The sequence below is a fragment of the Phaenicophaeus curvirostris genome, chromosome 6, assembly GCF_032191515.1.
Source record: "Phaenicophaeus curvirostris isolate KB17595 chromosome 6, BPBGC_Pcur_1.0, whole genome shotgun sequence".
Classification (NCBI taxonomy): Eukaryota; Metazoa; Chordata; class Aves; order Cuculiformes; family Cuculidae; genus Phaenicophaeus; species Phaenicophaeus curvirostris.
In genome coordinates, this window is record NC_091397.1 from 18,877,753 (window position 1) to 18,893,513 (window position 15,761).

Here is a 15,761-nt window from a genome sequence, read left to right on the forward strand (position 1 = left end):
TGCAATTAGATGTATAGCCCGATGGATTGAAGGGAAAGAAACAACGCTGGCTCTCAGCTTTTTAAATAAACCCTTGCTGGAGCTAGGTAAGGGGTCCTGAATGCAAACCCCCTCCATATTTCCCTAAACTCTAGACAAAACCCAAATGTTAACTTTTTTTTACAAGGCAAATGAACTAAGCTACCATTTTTGAAGTACAAAGAGAACTGACTTGCAGGAAGAGGAAAGGTTTTCTATTTGTCCAGACTCAAGAAGGTAAGGAACACAACTTCCACCCTTAACACTTGATACTTGCCATGGTTCCAAAGACACCACTCTCCTTCCGCTTTCCAAAATGCTAAGATTTTGTTTTGAAGCAGCTTAGAAAAAAAGGCCATCAGAAGATACCCAGCAATGTTTCTTCAAAAATTACTCATCTCCTTATTAAAGAGCTACAACATTTTTAAGCATCATTTAGGGAGGCATGTTACTTGGTTTTACTTGGTTACTTGGTTTTCTTACCATTCTCATAGAAAAATAGCTAAAAAATAGACAAATGCAATGCTAAGGTTGCAATTCCATCATTAACAAGCTAGTAATGGCAGGCACTAAACTATCCTTAGAAGAAGAGAATACATGTATATATTAGTGCGCAGCTTCACCTCATTGATCCAGAACGTTTTACCTGCAAATACGGACGATGTTTTTAATTTACAAATCATAATAGCAAGAGTCATGCATGTAAAAAAAGCACACAGATATGCACAGATGGCAAGACAGTTCAGAAAGCATGAGGAATCAAATCCAAGTCCCACAAGTGTAATTCTTCTCCCTGCTATCAACTCCCCCACTTGATTTGTACTGGTGGTGTTGGTACAGAAAGACGCCTTGATTCCTTTTTAGGAAGTATTGAAATGTCCTTCTTCCTCTTCCAAAAAGTCAGCAACTAGCAAGGAACTACTGCTTTTTTTGGTAATTCATGATACAATTGATCTCAATTTGATCAATGAATCCAGGATTGAATCTATCAATCTCAGCAAATGATGAACAAAATATGACAGAAAAGATGGTAGGTAAGCATTTCTCAGCATATTTGTCAGTAAATTTAAGGATACTCTTCCTAGTATTGTTTGGTTTTTAGAGTCACATGTTGTTCCTAAGTGAATAGTCCCTTTATGTCACTCACTTTTGATGAACTGGAGAAGGTTATAAGGACTCAGTCATGGGATTTCTCCTAATATTTGTAAAAGAGACATAGCTAGTCTGTGGAAGGTTAGTGCTCTTTGAAACCACCCCCCATGAAAGAACTGAGCCTAAAGCAATAACTTAAGAAATGCAGACAAGCATGAGCACTACAGGCTCATTTTCCCCAGTGAAAAAGGAATTCTTATTTAGGCTCTTTATTATTTGAGCCTGAAGAATCTGCTACAGAGTGGCAAGGCAAAAACATGTTAAATACAACAATTTGGTTTATATGAATTACAAACAGAGAATTCACAATCTAGCTATATAGAGTTATCTAGTATTCAGAAAATTTGGTTTCTTTCCCTTCCCATGTGAGCTAGTTATTTTTTTGCATGGAAGTTTCCTGTCATTGGAACACATACTATAAAATACTATGTTGGTTCAACATTGATGAGCCAATTTTATCCTGCACAGATGTTTTATTGTTCAGGATGGGAAGCAATTCACTTTTCTGCTTACCAGTGCTCTAGAAGGGACTGCTCAATCAACATTTTATACAATTTTTTCTTTCAAATAGGCTTTGAAATTGCTAGAACTGGTATCTCAGTGCACAGTTGTCAAGTGGAATTGTGTTCTAAGAGTGTCGACTGTCTAAAAGGCTATACTTAATAAGGATTGGGGTGAACGGAAGAAAAAATAGCGGTCAGCAGAAATGTTTCTAAATGTTGCTGGAACACTTAAACCCAAGCTTACTTACAAAAAGGAGAAACATTCTGTAGCATATTCTGGCAGATTGCCTAGTTTTCAAGAAAGCAGGGACTGCATTGACTTATTACACTCTGTCACACGCAATTTCAAAAGCAGGTGCAAAAGCAAAATATTCTATTTATACAGGACTATTCTATTATACAGAAGTCTTAAATAATAGCTGATGTGGCTTACAATACTGTAGTATATTGAGGTCAGCACCATACCTTGTTTCGCTTACCTGCTACAGTCTAATTTTGTGGCTGAGTCACACTGGAAGGATACAGCTATACTCTATAGCACTGATAGAGATCCTTGCTGTCGGCTAGCTGCATGGGTGGCTCTGCTGCCCTATCCCCGTCTCCCAAGTGATCAGAAAGGCATCTATTGAAAAACCTGAATTTTGATAACCTTACTCACATGCTGGATATGTCAGTATGGTATGTCAATCAGAAAAGAAAGGTTAAAGAAAGACTATCCCCACTGATGGATCAAAATGGTGACCTTGTATCAATAGATGAGGAGAAGGCTGAGGTACTTAACAACTTTTTTGCTTCCGTCTTCACTGACAACTACTTTCCTCACCCCTCCTGGGTCAATGGACAACAAGATGGAGACCAAGAGGGCTAAAGCCTCTCCCACTGTAGGTCGGGATAAGGTTCGTGACCACCCAAGGAACCTGAACGTATATAAGTCTATGAGACTGGATGAGATGCACCCCAGAGTCATAAGGGAATTGGCTGATGCAGTTGCCAAGCCACTCCCCACATGTGAAAAGTCAAGACAATCAGGACAAGTCCCTGGTGACTGGAAAAAGGCTAACATTGTCCCCATTTTTAAAAAGGGTAGAAAAAATGACCCTGGGAACTACCAACCTGTCAGCCTCACCTCTGTGCCTGGGAAGACCATGGAACAGATCCTCGTAGAAGCTATGCTAAAGCACATGCAGGACAGGGAGGTGATTAGTGGCAGCCAGCGCAGCTTCACCAGGGGCAATTCCTGTATGACAACTGTAGTGGCTTCCTATGATGGGATAACTGCAGCAGTGGACATGAGAAAACCAATGGATGTGATCTATCTGGACCTCTGTAAAGCCTTTGACGTGGTCCCTCACAATATTCTTCTCACAGGCCTGGAGCAGCCTGATCTAATGGGAAGTATCCCTGCCCATGGCAGGGGTGTTTGAATTAGATGATCTTTAAGGTCCCTTCCAACTTAAACCATTCTATGATTCTATGACTCAATGATTCTATGACTCTATGACATGGGCATGGCTGTGTGACAAAGTCAATGTTCCTGTCAGTACATGAATTATATGTGCCCTCCTGGCCCCTGCTTGGACATGCAACTGTTACATGTAATTTTGCCATTTCAGGGACATGGATTCAGCCAGACAACAAGGTAGTGAGGAGCATTTGGGTACAACAATTGCAGGAAACAGCTTCTGGTCAGGTGAATCATACTGTTCTGGTGGGCCGGCCATCACTTCTGCACTGAGGAATCCTCACCTTTACTTTGTGTAGTGCTGTTTTCCCAATGAATATTATTTCATTTCTCATTTCATTGAGAGCTCGTTAACTCGGGCACTCACAAATAACTGATTAGATTGAAAAAGACCTCTGGAGGTCATCTGGTCCAAACTCCTACTGAAAGCAGGGCCCACTTAGGTCAGGACTTCCAACTCAGTGGCCTCCACAAAGTACTTCTCTGAATTAGTACAAACACAAGGAAAGCTGAAAGACCAAAGAGCAGCACAATACCAAGAAGAGAACAGGCAATGCGTGTGCAGATTTTGATGGTTTCATAGGTACTTTGTGTGACATGAGGCCAGTGCATGGGAAATACCATAAGTTCTAGTGTATAATGACATTGAAATAAAGAAAAGCATTTTCCAGCTGTTTTGAAAAATGATGGACTTTTCAGTAAGTTGTCTGAAATTGATAAATAGCAACTTATTTCTTACAGCCTGAAACATTGCTCTCCCCGTTCAGGGGCCAGCAGGAACGGAAGAATTGGAAGACAACCACAGAGTGGCTTGGGAGCAATGCTCCAGCACCAGGGTTTTAGTTAAATCGCTTTTATATGTGCTTGATAGTTTCCAGGTCTGGTTTGATTTCTGCCGGTTAGGCAACTCCAGATAAACAGGAATCCTGAATGTGAACTAACAGCTCCAACAGAAGGGCTAGTTAAGAGCATAATAGATTAGCTAATAAATGTGTGTGGTTTACTACCTGCTGGAGCACAGACCTCCCTGTGGGAACAGCATTACCAGGAAGTAGGTTACTGCCTTTATTTGCATTCAGTGCATGACAAAGGGTGAAGGGGAGGCATGCGAACATACACATGCCCTGCAGACACCTCTAACAGCAGCCCATACACAAAGAGACTCCAATCACACAGAGATCTTCTTTCACAACAGCTTTATCTCCAACTTTTCAACACTATAACAGCTTTCAAAGTGGGAAGTTAAAATAAGACCAGCTCTTACTGGCTTCACAATTGATTCTTGCTCAGAACAGTTTAGGCACATGCTAATAATCAGCAACAGATCCATAAGGCTTAATTAGGGAAAGTGCTATCTTGCTGACTGCTAATTCCTCAGTGTCTTTGCATCCATAGCATCCTCCCGACAAAAGAACCTTAGCGAAAAGTTCAGGTGAGCAGAACAGGACTGATATATTTGGCCTTCTACAGCAATTTGGATACAACTAGAGTTAGTGATAGATACATACTATAGAGAGGATGAGTCACTACAAAATTCACTATACGCAGCGACTCTCTATCTCATTTAAACCATTAAGTTTAAATCTCATTTAAGCCATACGAGCTGGCAATGTGTGCCTGCAGCCCAGAAGGCCAACCGTATTCTGGGCTGCATCAAAAGAAGCGTGGCCAGCAGGTTGAGGGAGGTGATTCTGCCTTTCTATTCCTCTCTTGTAAGACCTCATCTGGAGTATTGTGTCCAGTTCTGGAATCCGCAATGTAAGAAGGATATGGAGCTGTTGGAACGGGTCCAGAGGAGGGCTACAAAGATGATCAGAGGGCTGGAGCACCTCCCATACGAGGACAGGCTGAGAGAGTTGGGCTTGTTCAGCCTGGAGAAGAGAAGGCCCTGAGGAGATCTTATAGTGACCTTCTAGAACCTGAAAGTGGCCTACAGGAAAGTTGGAGAAGGACTATTCATAAAGGCTTGTGGTGATAGGACAAGGGGGAACAGGTATAAACTGGAAAAGGGCAGATTTAGACTAGACATTAGGAAGAATTTCTTCACCACGACAGTGGTGAGACACTGGCACAGGTTGCCCAGGGAAGTTGTGGATGTCCCATCCCTGGAGGTGTTCAAGGCCGGGTTGGATGGGGCCTTAGGCAGCCTGATCTAGTGGGAGGTGTCCTTGCCCATGGCAGGGGGCTTTGAACTAGATGATCTTTAAGGTCCCTTCCAACCCTAACTATTCAATGATTCTAAGTTCAGGTGTGAAATTAATTCCAAAGGCCGCTTCAACCTGTCAGAAATTCTTCTCTTAACAAAGAAGTGATCGACTCCCATATTCTGAACTTAAATTTCAGTTCTAACAGTAGAGCTGTAGGAATTTCAGTAAATTTGGAAATCTGGAATTTAAGTGTATTCCTATGGTGGTAATGTTAGAGCTATTCATACAACTGAATATTTTGTAAATTAAAAGTTCATTGTCTTACCTGCAGTGTCAGTGCTGCTCTTGCTGGACACAGTTTTCAACATCGTCTTCTCACTAAGTAATAAAAAGAAAAATCATGATTTTAAATTACTAACAGTATAAGGGTAATGAAGTTTATAATCAGCAATGAAATGGCCTTGTCTAGCATATATATTTTTAATTTAAATCACCAGAAGGTTGTCAGTTGTTTTTCTTTAAAATCAGCTTTTAATACAAGTTAAGCAAGGAATGGAGTACAAGCAGTAGAAAGCACAGAGATGTAGCTACATTAATTCTTTTTAACACAAAGAAGAGTAATGCAGTTAATCTCCATCATTTGGCATATTCTTCCTCTCTGCCTCACATTCTCATGGGGATGATAAAAATATTCAAAAATGATTGAGCATTCCGGATTTTTTTACTGTTACATTTCAAATATTATTTTTGTTGATTGATTACTAAAATCATTAAAGAGAAACAGATTTAATGAATTCTTTTTTTACCTAGAAGCATCTTTGCTATTACTTGTATTTGGCCCTTTAAAAAGCGCAGACTGAACAAGACCAGTTAAACTGGCAATCTGTTTCTCCATGGCTTGTATCCTCTCTCTGTAAGACAAGAGAACCGTTTGTTAAAGCCAGATATATTTGCTTTCAGACTTGTTTTTCTAGGTGAATGATTACCGCAGGACTGGAAAGACACTACAGAATTTGTGCAAAGGCTCACAGGTACCAGTTTACATATACTTTGTTGCAGCAGCTTACCACTTCTTGGTTTGGACAGCTTTTGCATGGTAACAGACAATAAAAAAGACACCTGCTTGGTTAAAAAAGAACAAAACAACCAACCACCAACATAATAAAACTTCTAGTGATCTCATGAGTCAGGCACCTAAAAAAATCATTTAATACCTCTTGGAACTAGTGAAAAAAATCTTTTATTTTTCAGCACTGCATATATTTTCACTTTTATCTACACTGGGCCAATAATTTTGCCTATATCTAAGATTTTACACTTCTTGTTACTATTTTCACTTTCCCCAAACCCAGGATTTTTGTCAGCAAAGCATTTAATCTGCCCAAGCTGACTATTTCCCAGCCCAAATCCTTTTCACCTGACATCACAACTGTCTGCTTTGGAAAGCACAGCAGTGCAACACACAGGCACAGGATACCAAACGCAGACTGTACAGCAACTATCATAAAACAGATACGCTTTCATGCACACATCCTGAGAATTTTGTAAAAAGCAGAAGAGATGAATCAGATCTGTAACAGATACAGTCAGTGTATTCCATAGGTACAAAAAGTCACTAAACAATTACAGGGACTTTTTCGGGTAGGAAGGCTAATATTTTAGTGTTTATCTGCTCACATAAATGCATTTATTAGTCAGGTACTAGGTGACTTGCTCAGTGGGCTACAAAACAGCCTTTTGCTCTCACAGTTGCTTACTTTCACATGCCAGTATGTCAATAACACACCACTACACAGACATACATCAGTTTGGGACTTCAGACAGAACCTTCTGAAAATGTGTCCCTATCTGCTAGCAGTTAAGTGACAGGGGAGGCACAGAAAAGCAAATGTGAATAGTGCGCTGTGATTTTGGAAGATGACTGAGAACAAAACTTCTCACAAAAGCAAGTGACTAAGACCAGCAGTGATGACTGATGAAATAAGATGGGGCAGACACATGCAGCCCCACACTTAGCTTGCTGCAGGGACCATCCATCGCTGCTGTGGCATCCTGGGCACATGGGAACAGTCAAACTCCAGCCACCCCACATCTCCAGTTGCTATTTGGTGGCCAAGGCAGTAATGTAAATAAAAAAGGGCCATAAAACTCCAATATAGGCACCAATATCAGGCAAATGCAAACTGACATGATACAAAGGGAGTAATCAGCCCAGCTCATAGCCAGCCAGATTATCCAGGCTAATTAATTAATTCACACTTGGGGAATGAAATAGAGGTTTGCTGGAATATCATCCAAATACCATAGCCAGGAAAGCCTCCATGACATCCAGACGTTGAGAATACAGGGCAGCAAAACAAGTAATGAGATGCTAACAGACATAGGGAGGGAATAGGAGCCTGCTCAGCCAGTCCCCTGCTAGCAGATGTGTTCTTACTATAATTTTATACACCATGCCTGCCTTTTTTGTCTCCATGTTGAAAGGTATTTTGAATAGTGATGAGAACACTAGTGAATCTGACCTCATTCATTTCAAACCAAGAAATACAATACAGAATTTCCACTATTATAAGTTTTAAAATAAGAATCTGGTTCAAGCTACAGTAACCTTTGGAACAAAAACAAGTACTAAAAGCCTGGGATAAATATATCCAAAAAAACTTTAATGCAGCATTTTTGACACTTAATAATGAAAACATTTTCTTCCCCAGATAATCATCACAAACCCTTCCTGGAGCTAAACTCAATTGGAAGTCTTCTGTTTTACCAATTCATAAATATGATGTTTTTTCCATCCCACATTCAATAACCTGGAAACAATTTTCTGCTTCAAAAGAGATTATGGCAACACAAAGCTGATCTTGTCCTTTGCCATGAAATCTAGGAAAATATGTTGTTAAGAGGCAGAGGGATGTTCCAGAGATAGGAGATGATGAAAAACAAATGAAATACTGGAATCAATTGCACAGAGCACATTATTTTTCATATGGTAAAAGCATTAAGAATGTGAAGAATCTACATGTGCTCTGGAGTTACTCCGTTAAAGACAAGGTAGGATTTTTCCCGTAATTGTTTCACTGTAATACCCAGACCCGCTATGGCCATCAACACCAAACATTTCAAAAACAGGTGTCTGAAAGGCGGCACATTTTAGACAATAAATGAAAAGACTTGATTTTCGGCGACCCAGCGGTCTCACAGAAGGTGGTGGGAGGCAGCACGCTCCAGTGCAGACAGGGAGGGTAGCGGCTGGCCCAGCAGCAGTGCTGTGCTCCGGTCTGATGTGGTTGGAGGGCCAGCGACCCAGTCCTGCCACCCACCACATGGTCCCAGAGGAGCCTGGCTGTGAAGGGCTAGAGCATCCTTGGCTACTGAGGGCATTCCTGAGCCTCCAGTAGCCTGGAGTCTCTCAGGGATGCCAGCACTATCATGACAGAAATTTTTGGTTCTCAACATTAACTTCTCTACTTCTCCCTGTGCTCTTCGCTGTGTGGAGGGAAGTTGGCAGGACAAATCTGCCCTGCCACCCCTTCTTGCACTGAGCAGGTTGGGGTGGAATAGATGGGATGGGTGGGTATGCAGAGCACTAGGACCAAGGATCAGGCAGAACAAAATGCAGCGGTGCCTCTTTGCTGGCAGTGGTAGCATGAGAAGGTTGAACTCCACCTCTGCTCCCAAAGTAGCCTCCCAGATAAATCTGCATCTCTTCACCACCCAGGAAGAGCAGGGAGGGTCGCTACTACAGCAGTTGGGAAAAAAATGGCTATTTTATCAGCCTGAGCAGAGAAGGTCATTGTTCTGCATTGTTCTCCTGTGAATGCTGGGAGAGTCAGTGCTGGTAGCAGGGTGGGGAGGAATGGAGAGAGCAAGGTCAGAAGCAACTTCTAGCTCCAGCCAGCCAGCCTCTCTGTCAGACTTGGCCTTGGCTTGTCACGGTCGGTGGCCAGCAACACCCACTTGCCCACCCCGAGCAGCCTGATCCACAGCTCTGCCCCCAGCCATATCCAGACACTAAGGCCCTGTCCAAGCATCTCACTCCACAAATTAAGCAGAAGCATAACAAGCCCTTGCTTCATTGAGGACTGTGCACTGAGACGTCAGATTTCATGACCAAATTTCTTCCTTACAGCTTCACTGAGGTTTCATGTCATTTCCTCTACTGCAATTAACTGGAAGTAATCCTAAGCAGGGTACAGCGTATTACTAAATTGGTATCCACTTCCCACAGTGATACTGTCAAAGCGTGACTTGCATGTTGTTTCCCTTTCCCGGGGACATCTTTAATATTTGCATCACTGAGATTATGCTTTGTATAGACACAAACTAGAACTGGGCTGTGTATCTGTTCATTCACGTTCCTGTCTGACACTAGGCTGTGGAGTGCATCACCCATAACAGACGTACTCAAATACCAAGTTTGACACCACAAACTAATTGGCACACTATCCTGGAGAAAGATTTTCAGTGACTTCATATTTACAGTTAAACCTCAAGTGAAGTCTGTATAGAAATACAAAAGAGGGTCAGAGATGGAAAAATACAATTTTTTCTACATTACCCTTGGAGAGAAACATTTCAATAGAAATGTTTTATCTCATTGGGAAAAAAAAAAAAAAAAGGAAACAGGAGTAGGTTGTCTTCCCTGAGGGCTTCCCTAGCACCAAGTGCAAGTGGCATAGTCAGACCCAAAACAGCAGAGTGGTTCTCCAGGAAGGGTGTGAAGCAAAGAACAGCAGACCTCTTCCATACTATTTCTCTTCTCCCAAGGGAAAAATAAACACAGGGGAATATTTCAAACCTCTAAAAATAAGGTTAAATTCAGAGTTCTTACAGCTTGAAGCTAAAGGGTTAAGGGAAGCTCTGAAGCACTGCCAGCTATGATACTATTTGACAACTCTTACCCAAGAGTCTGCATTTAATTTTCCTACAAACAATTCATCCAACAGAAGGATGCCAAAGTACAGTTTTTCTTTCCTCCAATCTGTGTTGGTCATCTGCATTAATCTTTTTCCACCTGGTTATTCAACATCTTTCACACAGGAGCATGCAATTCTGCCACTCTGGAAAGTATCAGAGAGGCTATTTCTGCAAGGTCCACCTTCCTTATACAAAGTGCATTGCTGATGGGAGTCTCCCACTGCCCATGGCTTTATAGAGCCATTTTTTCCTGACGCATAGAGTCTCCACCCATATTTTCACGTATCAAACAATAAAGTGGTTTTGTGATGGGAGCAATATCTGATAACCTATATGTGGCTGTTTTTACTTTAGTCTCTAACTGCAAGCCACATAAGCATAAAAAGAAGAGGACAAAAGTTGTATTCAGACAGAAGAGAACCACAGTACACTCCTGAAATGCTTTTGAAGGGAAAAAAGTTGCATAACGCTGTCTTGCTTATTTTTAAGGCCTGTATTTTAGTGAGTTTCATCATTTATTCTATACATATTGAGCACTAACACAACCTGTGTTTCAGATACAAAGAATGTAAGGTAAATTGTATTTAATTTAATGCATCTCTGGATAAACAGCTTCTTTTCAAATTTATCAACATTTAAACATCTGCCTTGCCTGCAGTAACTTCCAGAACTGTCCACTGTAAGCTACATAAACAGGCCATCCAAAAATGTAACAGCAAGTAACTGTTTAACAACTCACGCTTCACTCATTCTTCCCATAAACATCAGTTTATGGGATAATCATCCCTTGAAGATGAACTGCTGCAACCTGTTACAACTTCTAATATCTTTTATGCATTTTAATATTAACATAAGTTATCTTTTAAAATCTCCAGGTATTTGTTTCTTCTTGCTGTTGTAACAGACCTTTGTAGGGAACTCTCCTGCTAAATGGGTTAGCATGAGAATTTATTCAGGGCTTTATACCTTAGAAGTAGCTACCTTGAAAATACCTGAGCTAAAACTTACACAAGAAAGAATTAAGTGGAGCAATTAAATCCCCCTCAATTCTGGCTTAAATAACAAGCCTGACTAGACTGCTTTCTGCAATGCAAAACTAAAATGGAAAACTCCAAAAGAAAAGATCAGAAATACCGGTTTTAACTTTTTGTAGACCCAAAACTGCTGCAGTTAATATTTCAAAGGCAATGGACCCATTTTCTTCAACGAAACCAGCATATGGTCACTAAGAGATCTGATCTGCTTTAAGTAACCAACATATTCTGATACAGTACATACGTAATCTACTTTAGCCCCAGACTGGAAAAAATGGAAGGAGAATTAACAGGGTAAAAGTGATTCAGTTTAACTTCTGGCATTGTCAGTATAAAATCTGATCTTTTCTCCAATGTCTACTAAAGTAAACTATCCATTGTCCCGAGGTTATGACTGTGCTGCTTCAAGGAAATTTACACAAAGAGAAGACCGTCTCCATGCACACTGACTGAACACACCACCATTCACTTTCTCTTTAGTCCCAAAATATTCTTAGCAAGCCCAGATGAACTGCTTATGGGTAAATCAAGTCCTACACAAGAAGGTACACAATACTTTTCTGCCATTGTATGCATCAGCTTTCAGGTGCTCACAACTTTGTAACAATGCAGCCTTTGGTAAAGCACGAAAACAGCACCTCAGCCTAGATAACCAACCCTGGTGTTCCTTGTTTAGTTCAGTACAACCTCAAAAGTGCTTGCTTTCAAAGTTTATGAAATGATTACAAAGCTAAAATAAGGCTGAGAGCATTTTGTATCTATAGAACTCAAACTCAATTCTTAATGCTGCAGTGGTTAGAAAACACACCAATTTGCATTAATTGCTTTCGGTGTTTACAATTAATTTTCAGAAAGTCAAATTTTCTCAAGGTTTAACACCCCCTTCACACTCCTGAATCCATAACAGCAGCTTTCAGACTGTTTTTCTTCTGTGTTGTGTGGCTAACATACACCATGCTGAAATTTAAAGTCATGTATTTATTTGGAAGTGTAATTATGCAAATGACATTTTCATCACTACAAATATATTCTGGGACCAGGCCTAAAACTCCTGCTGCAAATCTCCCCTTAAGGAGCTGCAGAACTATCTGTATAGTCACTCTTTGTATATTCATAAAAACGTAGCCTTGTGCATGCCTGCGTAGCCGAGTGAACAGATGAGATGCTCACAGGGAGAAGAGAAAGTCACAAAGACGGAGAATTTGTTGGTGTCTTCCCTTATTTTCAACCCTCTAACATGAACCTTGTAAAATTTTTGATCTCTTGGATTAGAATTGGCAAATATACTTCAAATTATTTCCTAGTGGTAATAATGGAAGCTTGAAATGAAATTTCAGTTACCTGCATCTTTTTCTTGAAAAAAAAAAAGGTACAAATTAGGTTTCACTGACCTTAGACTGTAATATGCCCTAACTCATACCCTTGTGTTAACATAACTACCAAGCTATAAGCTTGTAATTTTTGTGGATGGCTGATTTTCTTGTCCTCCATTTTTTCCCCACCAGTGGACCTCACAACAATTTCTTTCTTCTGGCCAAGCATGATCAGAGGAGACTAATTGCTGAGCAAGTTGCTCGGGCGGAAGGGAAGTTTGCAGGCTATATGAAGCTCCATATCTCCTCAGTGGTTAAGGCAGTCAGCAGTTACCTTTTGTCCTTGTAAGCTCAGTATTTTCCAGCTATTCATCTTCACTTTTCTAAATAACTCTATAAAAGTTAACAGCACAAACAATATGCTAGAGATTAATGCAACTCATAGAAATACACAGCAACTGACTGGCAACTTAACGATCTTTCTCTCCTAGGGCAGGGTCTATGGCAGGAGAAGCCTTCACAGACCTTTGCGTAAATCTGTTCCTTAAAAAGACAGGAGAGATAATTTTCATCATTGTCAGCACACAAAAGTTAACAACAGTCAGGTCACCAACCATTTTTGATGCTGGAAAAATCACTGGGAACAGCATTTGTGTTTCAATTTTTTCCCTGGGAAAGACTCAGCAGTTTTCCCTCGAGGAACATTATTATAAACAACTGTCCTATTTTTATGCAAATTCATGTTCTACAGGAGATAAGACAGTAATGATAAATTCTTCCCATTCACTAACACTAGATGAGAACAACTTCACTCCATAAAAAAACAAAATTATAATATCATAGTGTCATTCTTAACAGGGGTGAAATATATTCCCTTATTAGCAGGAACAGAACACCATTTGCTCTTGCAACATGATCTGGTTCTCTGGAAAGAAAAATCCTAGTTAATCATTTTATTTTATTATAATTTTTCCAATGACTGAGATGTACACAAATGAAAATAACTAAGGATTCATCACGGGTTGACAATACTTACAGATTAATAATGGGTGATGTTGCATCTCTTCTAAATTACTAACTACCTTGACATATGGCTAATAAACACTGCAGCCCAGTGCAGCAGCCTCCTGCACATTACATTGTCCTCTGGGTGTTAAGCAACACAAGATGCACAGAATTTGAACGTTTCTCATTTGCATAAATCAAGCCCCTGCTGTGCCTTACCTTGTCTCCTTGTCCTTGGGCATCACAGGTGATCCATAGCCAAAAGCCTGCTTGTCAACTGGAGAGGGCACCACCTCGGCCATGCCCGGGAGGCCAAGGGCACTCCGTGCTTTTGCATCCACAAACACAGGTGGTCCTGGCTCCTTTTTGAAGGACTGGCGGCTCGGGGAAGACCTGTCAGGCTGGATGGTGTGGGGGGGAATGTGAGCGCTATGGTGAGGATGAATATCGATCATTCTCATGTCAGCCACCCTGTGGGGTGAGGCAGGAGGCGTTTTAGAGCCGAGAGTAGGCAAGTGGCTCTCTGGGTACTTCCGTGACTTTTGTCTGTACAAGGACTGCTCCAGCATTTCAGGCTGCAGAGGAGGGTTGCAGTAAGTGCTTGATGACCTCATGGCACTGCGATGGTAGGCTACAATGTGATCGGGGACGTCAAAGGGGTGTCCGGAATGGGGGGCAGCCACACTCATCCTCCCCTCATGAAACAAGTAGGGGTCACCGTAGAGACCTTCATTTCTGATCAGTGCAAGGTTTTTGTTACTCATGTCCTCGTCTGGCTTCACGTCCCGTCTCTCCAAAATGGCGCTTGGGCTCGGCGATATTGAACGCGAAGCTGGCACACTGGAGAGTCGGTCCCTGGGGATGGTGGCATTGCCTGGCATGCCCATGGGCCGGCCCCCACCATAGGGAATCCTAGACGGAGAGGGAGGCATTGAGTGAGGCACCGGGGTGGAAGGCGGAGAGCTGGGCATCATGTGCGGAGGGTGCGCGGCAGATCCAGGGCGGGACACACTTGGGCCATCTCGGCCTGTATAAGCAATTTCCCTCTGCATCTGGAAAGAAAAGGAAAAACAGGTAGTATCACAGTAATATAAAATTACTGAATGAGCAAAATATGATGTGGGTTGCAATGAGCTTGACGTCTACTTTACAAAAGGGAAAAAACCTCAAACCCTCAAGATCAAATAATTTGTCATCTGCATAAATAAAACACTTTGGGACCTTAACACCTAAAGAAAATAATAAAATGGGCTGCCTGTGAAAGGAATACAAGAGTTTTAAAAATGCTTTTATTTATGCAAATACCATTTTGCCCTAATCTGATATTCACAGCTACCAACGCTGAAATCAGGGGTTTCGGTGCCAAGTGTTCTAAATGCATGTAGCCAGTGACAGACTTAAACAGCCTATTGATCAGATACATGAACCAGTTCACCAGTCCCAAACAAGGAAGAAAATGCTGATGTTCTGGCATCACAAATAGACCTGAAGAGCTTAGGAAAGAAAAATAAATACTACAACTAATTGGCTAGTTGCTTCAGTGCAGGATTTAGTATTCTGCTGATAATTTGTTGTGGTCCTTATTACACAAAGGATACACAAAGCATAGGAGAAGAACATACACAGAAACATTTTTTGACTGTAACACAGTTCAATTGCATGAAAACTGTTTGACCCTATAAAATACATACCACGGATTTCTTCATTGCTAAGATAACACTACTTCAGGTAGTTGGTGGAGCATACATTCAGAAAATCACTGAACATTTTTTCATAGTTTTGGAAGCAGCAGACGTAACTCCTAGAGGTAAGGAATGAGCAAGCAAGGAAAAGAAAGAGAAAACTTCCATACCAGTGCCTTATAGACAGAGGCCTTGGCAAAAATCTGCAATGGATACATGTGCTTCTGAGACTGTAGCATCTCACTCTGCCCAGCAACTCTAGAAGGCTGAATACTGCCAATGACAGATACAGGAGATATTCTCCCTCTAGCAAGCATCATGTGCTTGCTCTGGTGCCATTAGGGTAAGGTGGATAAACAGGGAGAGAAAAAAGTCAGCTGGGTTCCACCAACTACATAAGAAAAAAATTACAGCTTTTAAAAGTTGTGTTGGCAATTTCAGCTTCTCCCTCTATCATTTCCAAGAGATTGTAGAAAACTGAGCACCACCAAGCCCAACTACATGTTCCTAAAGTTACAGAGCACACCC

General features: G+C 41.2%; 1 protein-coding gene across 15 annotated transcripts in view; it reads right to left on the bottom strand.

The window, feature by feature from the left end:
• Nucleotides 1-15,761, bottom strand: part of KIAA1217 (KIAA1217 ortholog) — a 246,086-nt gene that overhangs the window by 43,919 nt on the left and 186,406 nt on the right. For 11 of the 15 annotated variants that reach the window (XM_069859470.1, XM_069859458.1, XM_069859456.1 and 8 more), the window contains 3 exons: nucleotides 13,771-14,603; nucleotides 6,089-6,193; nucleotides 5,608-5,660 (listed from right to left, as the gene is read on the bottom strand). In XM_069859470.1, the coding sequence (XP_069715571.1) occupies nucleotides 5,608-5,660; nucleotides 6,089-6,193; nucleotides 13,771-14,603 (991 nt within the window). The remainder of the gene's footprint in view (nucleotides 1-5,607; nucleotides 5,661-6,088; nucleotides 6,194-13,770; nucleotides 14,604-15,761) is intronic. The other 4 variants (XM_069859460.1, XM_069859462.1, XM_069859471.1 and 1 more) reach the window with 1 other exon arrangement.